General features: G+C 49.8%; 1 protein-coding gene across 1 annotated transcript in view; it reads left to right on the top strand.

The window, feature by feature from the left end:
• Nucleotides 1-19049, top strand: part of RFTN1 (raftlin, lipid raft linker 1) — a 200168-nt gene that overhangs the window by 128929 nt on the left and 52190 nt on the right. Inside the window, exons 5-6 of the mRNA XM_057737870.1 lie at nt 9848-10202; nt 18602-18805. Coding sequence (XP_057593853.1) covers nt 9848-10202; nt 18602-18805 — 559 coding nt within the window. The remainder of the gene's footprint in view (nt 1-9847; nt 10203-18601; nt 18806-19049) is intronic.

The following is a 19049-nucleotide window of genomic DNA, read 5'->3' as shown; positions in this document are numbered from 1 at the left end:
TGCCATGGTCTGTGCTTTTGCTCCAAGGTCCCGGTCCGAGCACATCTATGCAGAGTTCTGCTGATGGGCAGACATCGAGGGAGATTAGGGGTTTGCAGGGATCCTGCAGGTCTGCCAGAGGTGACCCGGTCTGCCCCAGCACGTGACTCTGTTGTGCCCTCCTGATGTGGGTGCCTGTGCTATGGCAGACCTGCTCTGAGAAGGAGAAAGCCTGGGTTTGGACATTGACTCCAGAAAGTATTCCTAAAAAGCCATCTTCAGTTCTACCTCAATAAAGCTGAGAAAAGAAATCTTTTAAAATAATTAATTAATTAATTAATTAACTTTTATTTTTTGCTATGTCAGGTCTCAGTCGCGGCAGGCCGGATCCTCGTTGCGGCATACAGGATCTTTCATTGTGGTGTGCGGGGTCTTCGCTGCGGCACACGGGCTTCTCTCTAGTTGTGGTGTGTGGGTTTTCTCTTTTCTGGTTGTGGCACACAGGCTCCGGGGTGCATGGGCTCTGTAGTTTGTGGCACGTGGGCTCTCTAGTTGAGATGTAGACTCAGTAGTTGAGGTGCGTGGGCTTAGTTGCCCCACAGCATGTGGGATCTTAGTTCCCTGACCAGGGATGGAACCCATGTCCCCTGCATTGGTAGGCGGATTCTTTACCACTGGATCACCAGGGAAGTCCCGAGAAAAGAAGTCTTGAGCAGATCTGCTGGAGATAAAGATAGCCTGAGAAAAGGAGAAGAATGCTGTATCTGTGCAGACAGAATAACCTAGAGCACTGACACATGATCCACTCTGACCAAAATGTATCAACATTGTTTTGATCAGTATGGCCTTACTTGCTCAGTTTTCTTCAGCTTAAATATCGGTTGCCTTATATTCTCTTCTTCACATTAGTACACGTGGGTACTGAACAAATGTCAACTTTTATTTCCCACCAGATGATGTTTATACATGACAGATGTTAATATGTATTTTTTCTGCCCTGAAATTCGTTTTCTTCTGAGAGCTGCTTTGTTCCCACAATTCAGCTGTGTGATTTCCATCAGAGCCACCCTAACAATGACTAGAGCTGATTGGCCCAGAAGTGGACACCTGACCTAAGCTGAGCCAATCAGAGCCCTTCCCTGAGATCTTTTACTTGTGTGTAGCCAAGAAGTTTAGACATTCTATTGCCAGTGGCTAAGCTATGAGCAGAAAAATTCAGAAGTTGGCAATGGCTATATTTTCTGCCACATGGAGAAAACTGGTCCTGGAAGAGAAAGAAGAATGATGCTGACAAATAAAGAGAAGTAGGGACAAAACCTGGAGCTAGTTTCCTGACAGTGCTGGAGATGCAGGTCCTGGGTCTTCCTGAGATCCTGCTCTGGCCCTACCCTGCTGGCACTTGCTCTTTGAGGCACCGTTGCATTGTTCCCCGCAGATAGGTCTCTCCTTGTTCCCTTTTGCATCTCTGATTTAGACGTTTGATAGGTTGGGATCTTCTGGTGAGTTGGTGTTCACTGGGCATTAGGAACTAGTTGAAGATCTTTGAGGGATGGGAGCTTAACAGCACACCCCCTCTTAGTTCTACTGATTTCCCACGAACTACATTTTCAATGAACAGTGAAATTATAGGCGCAACCTAAGTGAAAGAATTGAGTCAGTTAACACAGGTAAGGAAGGCCAGTAAAACTCCTTTTGTCATGAATGCCTGCCCTGAACAGGGCCACCAAAGGATGGATTCGTTCTTGCTCCTACCCCAACGCTGGACCCCCATCTCTTTTGTTTTTAAGGGTGTTTACAGTTTTCTGAGTTCTTCTGTCATTTCCCAAGCTTCACACCAGATTGCTCCTAATAGCAGAGGAGAATAAAATAGTACCTCTTCCTTCAATCCCAGCCTGCCAGGGACTTAAGGGCAAGTTGTGGTGCCTCAAACTGAGCAGTAGGCAGGTTGAGAAGGAGAGATCACAGGGACTCTTCAGAGCCTCTGAGTTGCCCCTTGAATTAGACCAACACATATTAAACCTGAGAGGTCAGGGGTAATGCCTGTGTGCTTCCCCAGGGCCTAGTGCCCAGCACAGGGTAGATATTGAGTAAGAAGTTAGTGAATGAATGAACAGGTATTATTATCCCCATTTTATAGATTAGGAAACTGAGGCTCAGATAAATCAACTGAGTTGACCAGTAACATAGCTAGGGAATGGCAGGGCTGAGTCCAAACCTTAAGTCTCAGACTCCTTGTCTAGGGTTCATTCTGAGACCTCTCAGTCATTGAAAGAGAAAACCACACCACCAGAGGTCTACGCGATCTTTCCTTGTGGCCTCATAACGGAGCTAAAACACAGCCGCGCTTGGTAAAAGTTTCAATTCCTGAAGCTAAGTGTTAACATGTCAGAACTAAAGGCAGCTTAAGACTTGAGCTAAAACCCGTGTTATTTTTGAACCTCCATTTTTCAGAAAGCTGCACAAGAGTGTAGGCGATGGAAGATGAGAAGGGTTGTGTGAGTGTGATAAAATATTCACCGTCAAGACTCCTGTGTAACCGTGCAACCCAGAACAACATTTTTGCGCCTGTTCTTGACATACGGTACATGCCTCTGTTTGTGGGTTCCCTCTATGTCGTGGATCCCCAAAGACTTTAAAGTGTCAGCCGTCACAGAACAGTGGCCCATGAGTTAAGGGGAGGGTCAGAATGGGCAGTGGTCTGGTCAGGGGTCCACTGGGGATGTTTGTGTGTGTGTCTTGGTCTTTACCCTGTATCATGTGCACCTGCAGTCATTGTTGAAGGCTCTGTTTCTACAGCTCAGCATCGTATATGGTTTCCTTGCTGCATAGCAGCACTGTCTGCCCAGGAGAACCTTCTGTGACGATGGAAATGTGTATACGTGCCTCCAGTACGAGAGTCGTCAGCCACAGGGGCTGTCAGACACTTGAAATGGGGCTGGCGTGACTGAGGAATTGAATTTTTAATTTTATTTGATTTGAACTAATTTAAATTTAAATAGTCACCCCTGGCTAGTGGCTACCCTATTGGATAGCACAGTTTTGTGTTTTCAAAAAGTCAGTACGTTTTTGATTCCCGGCATGAATTAGCGCATTCGTTAGAGGGATTCCAATAAGTTCATCCTAAAGTTAGAAACTGCCTATAAGTGATAGAAGTTACATCTACCAGTTAAAGATTTAATTCCTTCCCCTCAGTACTATGGTGGGGAGATTTCTTTCATGTGGGCAGTGGTGACTGCTTGTCCACCTTCTTGTACACTCTCCCCTGGACCTTTGGTCAACACCAGATTGAGTTCTTCTTTGTTCCTGTTCAGGGCACATTTCCCTCGCGCCTCTCGGCCGCTCTTAGCCATCCCTTCCTTTCGCACCCACTCCGGTTTAGGTTTGGAGACCTCCACCAGCCTGCCCTGCGCGGTCTTCTCCCCTTCACTCCCTTCATATGCTTTTCTCCTCTATGACATTTCTTCCGAGAAACGACTGATGGGGCTATCTATCTGTCTGTCTGTCTGTCTGTATCATGAGACCGGAATTGAGACTGATTTATTTTGAGGAATTGGCTCGTGTGATTAAGGGAGCAGTCCCAAATCTGCAGGGCCGTTTGGCAGGCTAGAGGCTCGGGTAAGAGTCATGTTGCAGTCTTGAGTCTGAAGGTTGAAAACTCAGGTAGATTGTCTGGAGGCAGAATTCCTTCTTCTTCGGAAAACCTCGTGCTTTGCTTGCAAGGCCTGCAACTGATTGGGCGGGGCCTACCTACATTATAGAGGGTGATTTGCTTTACTTAAAGTCAGTGGACTGTAGATGTTACTCACATCTAAAAATATCTTTACAGCAATATCTAGACGAGTGCGGACAACTGGTCACTGTAGTTTATCCAGGTTGACACATAAAATGAACCATGACACCTTCTCCGTTCGATTCAGACCAAATGGTCCTAGACTGTCTGTGACCTTCACCTGTGCCGTCTCACATGGCCTGTGGATGCTCCAATCCCTATGGACCCATCAGCACGAGGCTTTTCTGCTCTCTTTCCTATGTTACACATGGCTTTCATTTTCACCAAACTCAACCCGCGTCCCATTTTTTCCTAACTGGCTTTACCCTCGTTGGTAAATGTGCTGCAAACGAGTATGTGTATCAGACAAGACGAAGTGCTCTTCGGCAGCTGCGTGGTATTCATTTTGGAAGTAGAGTGACAGACAGTATGTCCTAGATTATCAGGGACTATCCCAATGTCATGGTCTTATTTTTAATAAAAATGATGCTTGAAATATGTAACCAAGGATGATATCACTTTCCAGTGCATTGAGACGTTACAAAAATAAATTTTTAGAAAAGAAAAAATAAATCTTTTTCACATCATGATCTCTGGTTTTAGGTTGGGAAAATATCGTTACTGTTGAATTTGTTCTTATTCATTCATCATAGAGCAGTTGAATGACATCTTGGGTCAGTTGAAAGTGGTCTTATTTAATTTTTGGTGCCTAAACCAGCAACTGTTACTTCTTTAAGTGTTGGTGGTGGGGTGGTTTTTGAATGCAGCAGACATGCAAAAAAAGGTGGATGAGGGTATTTTTAAGTTTAAACTCATATCCGACTGGGCATCTTGGCCCCGGTTGGATCGTGTCATGTGGAAGAGTGCTGTCTGGAAGGAGCACCGGTTTGCATTAAGATACTCAGAGTCAGATCTGGGCTTTGCCATGATCTAATCGCAGCTGTTTGAGAAGTCCCACGGGCATGCGTGTGACAGTCGGGAGTGCCTTACCCAGGGTGGCCTGGATATTCAGGATCTGATCCTCCGTATGGCTTTGACTCCACGCTCTTGAAGACCTGGTGTAGCTTGAAGTCATGGTGGTGTCCAGGAGCAGCTGATGAGGCCCTAAAAGTAAAGTGATCTGAGAGGCCTGGAGGGAGGGATTCCAGAAATATCGAGAGAGAAATCTGGCAGGATGCGGTGAGCAGGTTCGTGGGGTTACAGAAAGGGAAGAGCTGAAGAAGACGCCTTGACTGCAGTTTGAGGGACAAGGTCCACAGTAGACCCATCAGCTGTGATCACTGGCCACGTAGGTCTGAGCCCCAGAGGAAAGTGAGAGCTGGGGGGTCCAAATTTGGGAATCATTACCATGTGACTCGTGGCTAAATCCAGGTGAGTAGAGGAGGTTCCCACAGGGAGTGTGGGCTGAGGAGAGCTGGTGGCCAGGGTGAGCCCTGATGAACACTGTCTAGAGCCCGTCTTTCTGATGTGCATGAGGCTTGCTTAATGAAGGTTATGAGTAAACAAATGAGTGAATGAGAAACAAACAGGGTTCGGTTTTACAAACACAGTCAAGTGACATTACGAAAAAGAGAAAAGAAAGTGCCTGTACTGGGATAAGGTAGAAAACCAAAGGCATCAGGGCCACTAGGGTGTAGCCAAATATCGATCTTTACAAAATCTAAATGCGGGTCTTCTGGTTAAAAAAGACTACTCACCCTTTCTGGTAAACAATTTGGCAGCCTGTACCAAGCCTTTGAAAAGCTGATATCCCTTGACCCATTAATTCCATTTCCAGGAATCCACTCCAAAGAAGTAAACAGAGCTGCAGACAAAGATTTGTGCACGAAAATATGTTGTATTCTTGAAACACACTTTCCCTGGAAGGTTTGCGATTGGGGGGGAGGGGGCATCTTTACCATCTTTACCATTTTTACCACTTGAGTATCTTTTAAGTTTTGATATTAAAAATGGGCAGAAGACCTAAATAGGCATTTCTCCAAAGAAGACATACAGATGGCCAAGAAACACATGAAAAGCTGTTCAACATCACTAATTATTAGAGAAATGCAAATCAAAACTACAGTGAGGTATCACCTCACACTGGTTAGAATGGGCGTCATCAGAAAATCTACAAACAGTAAACACTGGAGAGGGTGTGGAGAAAAGGGAACCCTCTTGCACTGTTAGTGGGAATGTAAATTGATACAGCTGCTATGGAGAACAGTATGGAGGTTCCTTCAAACACTAAAAATAGAGCTACCATATGACCCAGCAATCCCACTCCTGGGCATATACCCAGAGAAACCATAATTCAAAAAGACACCTGGGGACTTCCACGGTGGCGCAGTGGTTGAGAATCCACCTGCCAATGCAGGGGACACGGGTTCAATCCCTGCTCCAGGAAGATCCCACATACCACGGAGCAACTAAGCCCGTGCGCCACAACTATTGAGCCTGAGTTCTAGAGCCCCTGAGCCACAGCTATTGAGCCTGTGTGCCACAACTACTGAAGCCCATGCACCTAGAGCCTGTGCTCTGCAACAAGAGAAGCCACAGCAATGAGGAGCCTGCGTACCACAATGAAGAATAGCCCCCACTCGCCACAACTAGAGAAAGCTCGTGTACAGCAGTGAAGACCCAATGAAGCTAATTAATTAATTAATTAATTAATTTTAAAAAAAGACACCTGCACCCCAGTGTTCATTGCAGTACTGTTTACAATAGCTAGGTCATGGAAGCAACCTAAATGTCCATCAACAGAAGAATGGATAAAGAAGATGTGGTACACATGTACAATGGAATATTACTCAGCCATAAAAAGGAATGAAATTGCGACATTTGTAGAGACATGGATGGACCTAGAGACTGTCATACAGAGTGAAGTGAGTCAGAAAGAGAAAAACAAATATCGTATATTAACGCATATATGTGGAATCTAGAAAAATGGTACAGCTCAACCTGTTTGCAAGACAGAAGCAGAGACATAGATGTAGAGAACAAACATATGGACACCAAGTTGGGAAAGCAGGGGGGTTGGGGTGGGATAAATTGGGAGATTGGGACTGCCATATATACATTACTAATAGGAAAAAAAAATCAAGTTGTATACTTTAAATATATGCAGTTTATTGTATGTCAATTATATCTCAATAAAAGATCTAAAAAAAAAAGAAAGTTTTAATATTATGCAGTACTTGGTGCAGGATACCGCATTTGCATTAATGTTTAAGATAAAAGGTGAACAGTCAAAGAAACATTGTGCTGTGCCCTCAGGCCCCCACCCCCTGCTCTCAGGCGTTCTTGTGGTGGGAAAGTTAGGGGCTGTTGCTGCAGGGTGAGGTCAGAGCCTTTGCTGGCTTCGTAATCAGTGACATCCGTGCTGCCGCCCTTGGAATTCTCGTCTTGCCTCATTTCTGGGCACTCCTGGCTTCTTGTGTCATGTTCCAGAAATGGTTCTAGAAATTTCTTCAGCACTCAGGCTGTTGCTCACCATCAAGTCTATGCCCACGATGACCTGTCTGTCTCTACCTGCACTGCCCCGTCCCTTTCTTCACCCATCTGGTGAACTCCTATTCATCCTTCAAAGCCTCCTGCAGACTGGGTTCCCAAATAGGTTTTATTTAGTACAATATCTGGGGGGACACTTGAACCTGACTGTTGTAGGTGAGGTGTGCACACTCCAGCTCTGCCGCACCCCTCACCTCTTTCAGGTATGTTACTCCACAGCTGGAGTGACCTCCTGTGAAGAACATCTCAGTGTCCCCGTCAGGCAAAAATAATCACTTTCTGCACCTTTATTTCCATGACTGTGAGTAGCACCCTTTATGAGAAATTTCTGGAATATTTACTTTTTTCAATTATAAAGGTAATATGCATGCTTATTACATGAATTTTGAAAAATTGCATACATGTATTATGCCATAATACTGTCTAAAAATTTTAGAATCTTGATTTTTTTTTATATAACATTATAAGCATTATTGTTCCATGTTAGTATAATTATTTTTAGTCTGTTTACAGTCATCTGCTGAATCTTTTGAGAGTCAGGACTCCTATTTTGTATTCCCAGCACTGAAGCGTGATGTTGGTTTGGGCCAGTGTAGGGACTTCCTAAATGTTTGTTGGATTCTAGAGCTGAAAAATGAATCGGTCTCCATCCCTACCTTCTAGGAGCTCATTCTGGGATAGGAGACATATCCACTCATTATGTGATGTAGTCAGTCATTCATTGATCACCTACTATATGTCAGACAAATTTCTAGCACGTTATGCTTCTCTCTTATGGGCCAGGAGTCTTTCCTCATTTCATCTGGGACTGTGAACTCCATCGCATTTCTCTTTTTTGCCTGTGCTGCCAGGAAGCTCAGAGCTATGCTTTGTACCCATTAGCTTCCCCCAGCCTAAGACTCTTTGGTATAATTATCTCCTCACTCTTTTGTTTTAAAACTTTTGTGACCCGTGTCTTCTTTTAGAAGCTTCCGAAACAATTTCTAGAAGTAAAAAATGAATTTTCAATATGGAAAGGATGACTAAATTTTTTTTCTTTTAACTTTTGAAGTGTGAATTGAGCCAACCATGGGCATTTGTGTGGGCACATAGACATCTAAGAACTTGATGCTTTGACATGTATCCACTTGGCCTTGTACTTAAGAGAATGAACTTGGGCCCGACCCAGACCTGGCTTTGAACCTGGCTGCCCACAGCTTGCTTTATGACTTTAGTGTCTCTGGGCCTCAGCGTCCTCATCTGAAATGAAGATCATGATACCATGCAGGGTCATTCAAGGATTAAGCAAAACAGCTTATACAAAATGCATAGTGCAGAGACTGGCACATAGTAGGTCTGCGGTAGATGGCAACGACTATTGTTATCATTATGTCCCACACAGGCTAGACTTTATAGAGAGACTGGGCTGTACATTCATATAACTGCTCCAGGTCATTTTTCTAGAAAGGCCAGTGTGAACTAAAATGACTTCTTGCTTTAAGTTAGGGTGGGTCATTCGGGGAGGGCGGCCAAGGACCGCTTCTCCTTTGGAGAGGAGCTCCGTGCTGGTATTTCTTACTAATTCTCAAATGACAGGAGATGATCCCTGCAGCAGCCTCGAGATTTTCTGAGGTCATCCACTTGGGGGTTGGTGACTAAGACTCCCAGAGCTCTGAGGGTTCCACCTCCTGATTTATTTGTAAAGTGACTTCAGCATCCTTGCCCAGAAAATCCCCTAAAGCCCGTCGTCTAGTTTTGGCCGGCTCTTGCTCAGTTTTATTTGGCAATTGCTTTCGATTTGTCTTTCACTTATGATTATTACATTCAGTCGCCTGGGGGTATTTTTTAGGGAGGGGAGAGTTCACGTGGCACAGGACACTGTGTGGCTGTGCGTCCCCCATCTTGAGGCTCAGGGGGTGAGAAGGTGCCACCTGTTACCTGGACTGGGCGGTGGGTGGAGGGTCACGGTTCGGCCCCGTGGGCTGGGTGTGGCCTTTGGGCACCTTTGGCTTCCCTGTGCACTGATGTCCTCGGATGTCCCCTCTCACGGGGGTGTGAATGTCACCCCTGGTGGTGATTCTTCCCACCTTTGCCCTTCTCTGCCAAAACAATTGTTTCAAAGAGGAAGCTCTTTAGATCATAAAATGTCATCTGGTAGTTAGTATATGGTTATATAGACGTATTAAGTTATACAATAGCCTGATTAGCAGGAAGTAGGTGATTCATCAGAAAAAAAAAAAAAAAAAGCTCTTACCAAAATGAACTTCCTCTTTCAGATGCTCTTTGTTCCAGCTCATCCTTCTAGAACCTTTTTCCAGCTTCTTAGAAAAAAAGTGCTAATTGGGACTCCTGCAGTGTTTCAAAGAGAGGCCATCCCTGCCCTTCACAGCCAAAGGCTTTATTTTTCCGTAGTTAAAAAAAAACAAGCCCCACGCTTTCTGTCCCCAGTTGGGCCAGGCTTGGGGTGTGGGCACTGACCTGAGGACACGGAGCCTTTGCCAGCTTGAGAGACTTCAGGTTCAAACTGAAACATCCTCCAAGGCCTCCCTGAGGTTTTTGGCTGTTGCAAGTGTCCCCTCTTTGCTAGAACATCCCATTTACCTGGTTCCCTTTGTTCTGTTTGCCTCACAGATCCAGGAGGCTGCGAGTCGGGGCCTGAAATTCGTCGGGGTCATACCTCAGTACCACTGCCCCTCTGGGAACTCGGCAGGCGGCAGCCCCCTGCCGGATACCCGGGATGCGACAAAGGATCCTGGCAGGTGTGGGGCTGCGGAGAACCTGGGGGCTGCAGACGCTCCGGTGGGGATGGACGGAAGCCCAGAGCCCGGCCAGGGCCCGAGAGGGGAGGCACCCACTGTCCTGCAGCCCAGCTCACCCTCGGGAGCGGGGGATGGCACAGAATCCCCTCCACGCAGGGTGAGCGCGACCCTGGATGGACCAGACGGGGACCCGTCGTCGGAAGGGCATGGAGAGCCACTCTCGGCAAGTAAGTATGTCAGCGCTGGGACTCAGGCCCTGAGAGAGAGGCTGCTAGCTTTTCAGTAATCGCTCTGGCATTTTAGGAAAATGAATGGAATGAGACTGCAGAGACAGCAGTCCATCAAACAGGAGAAACTGTCAAGCGGTTTTCTGGGCCTCCTGACCGTTTCCTTCCTGCAGCTGTGACTTCTGGGGCTGGGGGTGGGGGGGAGGGTGGAACCACATGCCATCGACTTGTAGCTGCTCCAGTCGGTCACATGTGCAGTAGATTCTAGAACGAGAGGTCATTTCTCCCCCACGCTCTTGCCCTGCCCCTGAACTACCCCTTGCGAACACAGGAAGTGTGAGCTTTGCTGGGCACCAGTGCAGAAAGCACACTCCACTTTTGGTCCTCGTGTTTTGAATATCTGCCTAAAGAAGGAAATGAAGAAAGCCAGCGGAGGACGAGTGGTGCAGGAAGCTGGTGGTTGAGCTCCCTCGGCTGTGAGCAGCAGATGTCAGGCAGTTTGTGCGGCTGACAGATCCGCACTGGGGAGAGAACACGGCCGGGGGGAGGCCACCAGTAAGCGACTCCCCTGCATCGCACTGTGAGGGCCGTCGGAAGAGGTGCCTTAGGCTGGGGGTTTCAAATAGCAACACAGGGTCGCTGATGGCCAACATTTATTACTGCTTCCTGTGGGCCAGGCCCTGGGCCAGCGAGCTTTCCTGTGACTGTCTCGTCATTTTCCCTACAATGTGGGTGAGCTCGTGCATCCCTGCCCATCTTACAGATGAGTAAACTGAGGTTCAGAGAGTCCGTCTGCTGCCCAGGCTGGAAACAGATCAGATGTGTGAGCCCAGGCCGGCTCTCTGCCTGATCTTCCCTGTGTGATATCCAGACGGACGGACAGAATTTACGGCGGCCCTCAGTCTACAGGGAGTGAAGTTTCTCTTCATTTCCCCGTGATTCCCTTTCGCCTTCCTTCTCCAGGAAGTCTAGCGTCCAGCTGTCCGCTGAGAGCCGGGCCCTCGTGTGAGCTCCGTGGCCTCTTCTAGGCTTTGGGAGGCAGCAGGTGACAAGACTGACAGGAGGCGGCTCCAAGTCTTAGGAAGCCTTTCTCTTCAGCCTTCCTGGATCATCTCACTGGTTAACGTGACTACTTATGTACTGATTCTTGAAGTCACCCTCTTATAAATGATGGGGAACCGTTTCTGCTTTGAGAATAGAAAAGAGGGTGCGGGACTTCGCTGGTGGTCCAGTGGTTAGGACTCCGCTCTCCCACTGCCAGGGGCCTGGGTTCGATCCCTTGTCCAGGAACTAAGATCCCACATACCGCACGGTGCAGCCAAGAAAAAAGAAAAGAGGGTGAAATCGTTTTTATTGTTACATCAGTAGTTCCTGAAAAGAAAATTGTGGGCTGGTTAAGGCTGGGCTTGTTTGCAAAGATGGCTTAGGAGGGGAGGTGGCAGCAGCCTCCGAGCTGGGAGAGATTAGGACTGTCGTTTCATCAAAGCCTTGGTCCTCCTTAACTGTGTGCTGAAGTGGAGGCTCACCTGGGGGACTTCGGCTCCCACAGAGGAGCTGAGAGCACATTTGGACCCCGGAGGTGCCTCCCAGGGAGCGTCCCAGTCTTACTTTAGAATCCTCCGTCTCTGCGTGGCTCTTGGGCTGAGTCCCGAGGAGGAGGACCGGCCTTCTGCGAACCCCTCTGTACCATCTCAGGCCACACAAGGGCAGGGGGTCAGGGAGGCACAGGCCCCGGGAGAGAGGGCAGGGAGCACAGTGGTGAAGAGCCGGACCTCTTGACCGAGATACCCTCCTGTGCCTCAGCTTCTCACCCTGTAAACTGGGGATTAAAAAAACGTCCCCTGTTGAAAGGTGAAAGGAGATATATATGTGAAGCACCCTTACGTGGGAGCTCGGATGATTGGGGTTCAGGCTCCGTCATCGGGACCGTTGGCCTCCACCTCTGCGTGGAACCCTGGCTTTGAGAAGGGGGGTGCTTGATACTGAGGGTCCCCTTGGGAGTTTTCAGATATTCCCTGTTCCAGAATCCACTTTTCTCCAGGACTCCTTCCAGACTTCCTGCCTCCTGGGGTTGAGTTAACTGGGGAGGGTTGTCCTGGGACCCTCGCTCCCCCCCCAGGTCCCTCCTGGTGTTCTGTGACTGTTCCCTCCCTCATGAGACACTCCCTCCACATTGCCGGGCACACAGAGACCCTCCCCAACACCCCTGGGGTCTTGGTCTGTATCTCATCTCCTCAAGTCCCTGTTCGCTACTGAAAAACCAGGTGCTGCTGAGGAATAGCAGGTTAAGGTATGTCTGGAGGTGGCCAGCCCAACAGTGCATGAGAACTCCAGCTGCAAGGGGGTTATAGGACCACCCCCCCGCCAGTCTTGCTCGGCAGGCGGCTGTCTGTCTGTCTTCTGCTCATGAGCCTGGCACTGACCTCTTTGTGCAGGAGGCCGCAGGTCTCACTGTTACCCTTTATTTCTCTTTTTGTGGAGTAAAGGAATCTGGATCTTTTTCATCAGTCAGTGAACACACAGGGGTTACGAGTGCACAGGCGAGGCCTTGCAGGGGGTGGACAGACAACAGTCACCACAGTGACCACCCTCCCAGTGAACTGTTCCGAGCACCTCCTATGTGACTTGACTGTGCTTCACAACAGCTTCAGGACAGGAGATGCTATCATTGCACCCTTATCACAGATAAGGAACGTCGCCTGCGTGCGCGCATAGAGTGAAACATGATCTCACAATGTGAGCATTGCTTGAGCACGGTTTCAGCCTCCCCAAAGGCCGGCCATCCAGGGACCCTGTCCCTGTTGGTCACAGCCCTCACTTGACGCCAGCTTCTCTCCTAATTGTTTTCCAGGGGAGTCTTGCCTTTCCTTCCCTGGGAAGTCCATGCACCACCACCCCTCCCCTCCCCAGTGCCCCCTCCCCGCTGCTCACTCAGCTTTCACCTCCCTTTCTCTCAGGGCGCCCTAAGGAGGGCGAAGTGTTTTTACTCCTCTTTCTGCCAGGTGGGCTTAAATAGGCAATCACAGCAAGACAATTAAAAAAAATCCAGAGGGAGCCTCCCTCCTTCCCCCTCCCTCTCCTTTAATTTATTTCCTTTATAGGAGCCTGGGGGAGCAAGGGCTGCCAGCGGGCTCTCCATCCTGAAACAGGGCGGGCCGCCCCTCCCTCTCCCCCCCCCCCCCCACGGGCTGCAGGGACCACGCTGGTCCAGGGCTTCTGCTCCCCGTGCCCACCAGGGTTTCTTCCCGCTCATCCTGGGGCATTTCCTGTTGGTTTGATGGCAGCCTCATGCAGACACCACCTGAGCCTTGCTGCAGGCTGCGTCCCCTCTCACATCCCACCTGGCCCAGCCTCCTGGTGAAACGCAGAGCACCTGGGAGGAGCAGGACTGGCCCCTGGGCCCGTGCTCCGATGCATTTCTGTGCTGGGGGGCAGCTTCCTTCATTCACTGCAAACAGGCCAGCACAAGGCACACTTAGGGGGAAGGCTTAGGACGGCCCCCTGGTAATTCTCTGCCCACCTCCAGCATTCCCGTCTTGTCTCTGTCGCTGCAGCTTCAGCAGGAGAAACAAGGAGGCCACACAAGCTCACACAAATTCAGCCTGTTCTCACTGGCACGGAAATAAGAATGCGACGTCTTCCAGGAGACACCCTCACTACCTGCACCTACTCCCTTAAAATGCCTAGAGATGCAGCCAGAAACCCGAGCCAGGGATTACAGTCCATGAACAAACAGCTGTTGAGCCCCTCACCCCACCCCACTGCGGTCCTCAGCTCCCACTTTCTTGTGCTGATGAGATTAGCCTTTTGTTAGATTTGGGGAACAGCTGGCACGGGGGGCTTGAAGGAGCCTTGACTTTGCCCCTTACCAGCTTTGATTCTGGGGGACCCTGGCTCCTGGGCATAGAAGGGATGCTGTGCCCCCTGGAGGTTGGAGTCCCGTGAGATGGTGGCAGTGATGACCCTCCTTAATACAGTCGTGTCCTGGAGCTGCTGACATCCTCACAAGGGGGCCCTGTGGATTGCCGCACAGACAGCGGGTCCCACACTTTGCCCAGCCAGCAGGACTCCCCCCGGCCCAGAGGTGCCCCGCTGTCAGCACCCAAGCCTGAGGGCACCTGCTCCCAGATGCAGGGATCTGGCCGGGCCCCGGCCCTTCTGCCCTCCCTTCCTCCCGTGGTACCTGCAGCCCTGCCTTCCCAATGCACACCTTTCACCTTAGCTCCCCTGCTGTGACCTCAGCAGCACCGGCCTGGCTCCCAGGCCACGTCTGACACGCACTTGTTCTTCCCGCCCAGCTACCTTACCCGCCTCCTCCTCCTCCCACTCTAGCCCTTGGAGCCCCCGTTCTTTCAGCCAGACTCTGAATGCTTTCTTTCCTGCAGCCTGGAAGTCCCCTGGGATGCCAGGACCCACCTGCTACCTGCAAGTCACCAGCTCTCCGGGGCCACACCTGCAGCAGACGGCAGGCTTCCATCCCATGCCTAAATCCCTAACTGCCCGGCACCTGCCTCAGAACCGGGCATCTGCCTTCTACCTCCTCGTTCTCCAGGAGCTTGGCAAGGCCCGAGCGAACCTGGCTGTCAGGCTGGCCGCGCCCAGCCGGCCCCACGCCAGGCCCCCGCCCCCTCCTCCCCTCCCCCCAGCTTCCTGCCCCTGTCTGGCTCAGGTCGATCCAGCAAACACAGATGGGGCACCTGCCACGTTTTCTGGACGACCACCTTTTCTGGACACACAGGACCTAATTAACACAAGATGAGGCCCCCAGTGTCAGGGGGACGGAGAAAGACGAGACAGGAACAGAAATACAAGATAGAACAGCCTCGACGCTCGTTGGGTGCTCTGCCGGGCCAGGGCCGCGGCCCTTCTCAGGACATTCTCGGAAACAATGCCTTCCTCCTCCGTTGGGACTTTGTGTCCCATGTCTGGAAAAATCTTCCAGCCGGGGTCATGGTAGAGTCATGGAGCCGCTGAGAAAATGTAAACAAACGTGGTCTTCTTTTTCGGAATCCCTGGTGACTGCTTATGTGAGGATGTGTATTGGAGAGTCAGAATATTAAAACATCAAAGGGCATTGTTTGGGGACAGTTTCTCTTGGCTGGTTTCCACGTGAGGAGAGAGAGGCTTGTGGCCAGGGAGGCGGCGAGACGGAGGCGTTTACCAAAGGTGGGGGCCTCTGAAAGCAGGTTTCTTCCAATGTTTCATTACTGCTCACGCCGTGGAGGGTCTTGCTTCCAACAGCCTTTCCTTTTCCTTCCTGAAAAATGTATTTCTGTCTCTGGCTTCGGTCCTCCTCCCTGGGGAGGGTCCAGACGGAAAGCTGGGGGCGCTGTCAGCACCCTGCCATCCCCCTTGTCTTCAGGCTCCGTCTCCCCCCCCCCGGCCCCCAGCACGCTCCTTCTCCTTCTGCCTTCCCCTTTTCTGTTTCACTATGCATGTGGAAAGTTGTGGTTTTGTCTTGCCAGGTGACCGGGGATCCTTCTGTGTGATCGAGTGTTGTCATGTATTTTTGGACTTGGGCCACGTCTTGGTTCCCCACTCTTTCTCCCGTGCAGAGGCTGTGATTTCTTTTCCTTTTTACTGAGAATTCGTTTGCATTTGTGCTTGACCACAGCAGACCGTGGTGACTGGTGCCCTGGCCCACCTTGGGCTCACCTGAGGACAGCTTTCCTGGCCCCTGCCTGCAGGTGTTCTCTGGAATGGGCAGATGTCCCAGGGAACTAAAGCCTCAGGAGTGGCCTCAGTCCCTGAGGACAGATTCCCGGCTTCCTTGACCCTCATGGGGCGATGTGGGGTGTGTGTATCCGGTGTCTCGGGGCCCCAGGTGCTCTGGCAGTAACCCACCCGTGAATGCAGCCTTCCTGGGCTTTCGTCTCTGCCCTGCTTCTCATCCCTGCACCCTCGCTCTGTGTCCTGGGATTACTTCCCAAATAAACGACTTGCACCCAAAAGCGTACAGGGTCTGCTTTTGAAGAAATCGAAATGAAGTCAAGGACTTGCTAAAGCATGACTTACCCTCTTGCCTTTAGTAGCTGCAGCTCTTATGTGAACCCCTGGCACCTTGGAGTGGAAAAAGCCCAATCCCTTCCTGTCCCGCCCCTGGCTCTAATCCATTGCTTGAGTTCCCTCCTTTACAAACCTTTCTCTGCACGACTCCATTCCTGAAGTTTGTACTTGAAAGGCACGAAATAGTCTAGGGATTGCTAGCTCCAAGACCTAATTTCTCCTTGAAAGCACTCGCTGGCTGGATTGTAGATGGCTTCCTGAGTCAGGGGAGTGGACCGAGAAAGGTAATTTGGGGTGGGGATGACGACCAGGCCAGTGTGGCCGTTTGCGAAGATGGGGACCCCTCCTTCCTCGTTGGTTCCATCCCATGGAGCGCTCGACCTGGCCCTCCTGTCGGCATCACTCTTGCTGACGAAGGAGTCTGTGGCCCCGTGTTGCTCCCCGGAGGTCTCTGCTGGTCTTGCCCAGATGGGGCTGTGAAAAGACTTCCTTCGTCCCCAAATACTGTTGCCCTGTATTTGAGCTGCTATGTGGATGGACATTTTGGGTGTGAAATGCACCTCATCACTCACTCCTGTTTACGGCAGATGGCAGCGGTTTGCCTTACGGTCGTGAAGCAAAGTTTCCTGTTTAAGTGCACTTATTTAGATAAAGGAAAGTGAGTCCATTTTCAAAAGTAATGTATTCAGAGACTGGAAAAATAGTGCGATACTGAAATCTGGGATGCAGTGTCCCAGAATGTGGGTCTAGGAGAGGTATCTCCTGCAGGGAGTGTGGAGGTCCTCTGTCCTTTTTGCTAAATGTCAGCCATTGTCTGTGACCTTTAAAATATTTCTTTCGAAGAAGGGTGGGGATTTTCTTATGATCCAAATAGATATTTTGGGAAACCAAAGCATATTGCTGACTAGCCTGTGGAAGCAAAGCTTTTTAAGCTGGGTGAACTCTGATTGCTTGACTAAATGAGTAACACAAAAATAGACCTTCAGACTTAGATGGAAATTCCAGGTATTTGCTTCCGGAGGCTGGCACTGCTCGCTCATGGCCAGCAGCACAAATGGCGGCAGGCCGGGGTCGACTGCCGGGTGGGAGTGAGTATTGATTTTTCAAGAACTGAGCTGTAAATGAAGGCACGGGAAGCAGCGCCTCCGTCCCGGGGCCTGCCTCGCTGTTTGAGTGACCTACCACTCCAGGCAGGAACCTGCATTTACTGGAACGTATTTATTTTTACATATCAGTGATGTATTTTTGATGTACTTGATTAAGTATTATGGGTTCGGCCCCAGGAAACACCACTGCAATTTATAAATAGTGAGTTCAGGGATGTACAAGGTTCCAGGAATTACAGCAGTATTTTTGTTTTTATGTGCCTCTGTGCATTTGCTTTTTCTTTTTTTTTAAAGACCAGCTCTTGTCCAAAAATATGGCTGCTTTTTTTCTAAAACACACCTTTGTATGAATTTCTAGAAATGTCTACTACATCCTTCTCCCAAACACCTAACTGTACAAATTAATCCCAGCGAACAGCTGTTCATCACATGCCAGGTTCAAAACCTAAGTCCTGTCAACTAAAAATTGCGTAATGTGAGAGTCGTGAGTTAAGTTTTATCTGGGGCAAAAGGGGGACTGTAGCCTGGGAGACAGCGTCTCAGATAGCTCTGAGAAACCGCTCCAGAAAGGTAGGGGGGGAGGTCAGGGTTATATATGATTTTAGTGAAGGGGGTACCTGCAGTCAGGCACACGTCTTGGCAGAGGCTTGCTGCTAGTCTCGAGGAGCAGATGTCACCGTTAATGAGTTTAGTGCTTTTCTAGATACGAGGAGATGCAAGAATTGGGCTCATAAAATCTTCTCCTGAAAATATCTGACTAGCTGAAGGCTTGATCGGCCAGTTTTCCCCAGGGCACAGAGGGCTTCCTTCCTGATCTCTACCCCAAAGGCATTTCAGGGGGTGTTGAGGGTCCGCGGTGGCAGTGGCTAGTGACTTTATCCTTGTAGGTGCCAGTTTTCTGTTGGCATTCCCCTTAGGACTCAACCTTCGAGGTCCATGTCACTTTCAAGGCACGCTAACTTACTGCTTGGTGTTGGGCTGTATTTATTTATTTATTTAAAATGAAAAAAAATTTTTTAGGCCGCACCATGCGGCATGCAGGATCTTAGTTCTTCAGCTGGGGATCAAACCCAGGCCCTCTGCATTGGATACACGGAGTCTTAACCACTGGACCACCAGGGAAGTCCCTGGAATCAGGTTTTATTATTAGGTAACAGTGCAACCTAACAGAACTTTGGCGTTGCATATCGTTTCTTTCAGACTCTTGAGAGATCCCGTCAGGCCCAGTGAGGCAGCCTGTCACCATTTGACCCCTTCTCTCCCCACTCTCTTTACAAATCCCAACAGAAATGGAGATCTTCACCCTTTTCAACAAACCCAAGAGCCATCAGAAGTGCCGGCAGTACTATCCCGTCACCATCCCTCTCCGGATCTCCAGGAACGGCCAGACGGTGAGCAGTTTGGATGCCAACTGGCTGGAGCACATGAGCGACCACTTCCGGAAGGGCGGCTTCCTGGTGAACTCCGTCTTCTCCCTCGGGCTGGTCAACGGTAGGCAAGGCACAGCCCACCCTTCGGGCGGCCCTTCTGAACTCTCTTTCTTACCCTCGTCATCTCAGCCCGTCTTCCAAGCCTGCCCCGTTCAGAAAGCTCTGCTGCGGATCAGCGGGCTGGGTTTTGGTTTCTAATTAACACATCTCGAGGAATTTTCCATAAAGCCCACCACCCATGCTCTCCCAGCCCCTCCAGGAGTCAGCCAGGTCTATTCTAACACGACAGAGAAGGGGGAGCGATT

This window comes from Hippopotamus amphibius, chromosome 6 (assembly GCF_030028045.1).
Source record: "Hippopotamus amphibius kiboko isolate mHipAmp2 chromosome 6, mHipAmp2.hap2, whole genome shotgun sequence".
Classification (NCBI taxonomy): Eukaryota; Metazoa; Chordata; class Mammalia; order Artiodactyla; family Hippopotamidae; genus Hippopotamus; species Hippopotamus amphibius.
Note: the sequence above shows the minus strand (reverse complement) of the source record. Positions and strands in the feature narration are given on the sequence as shown.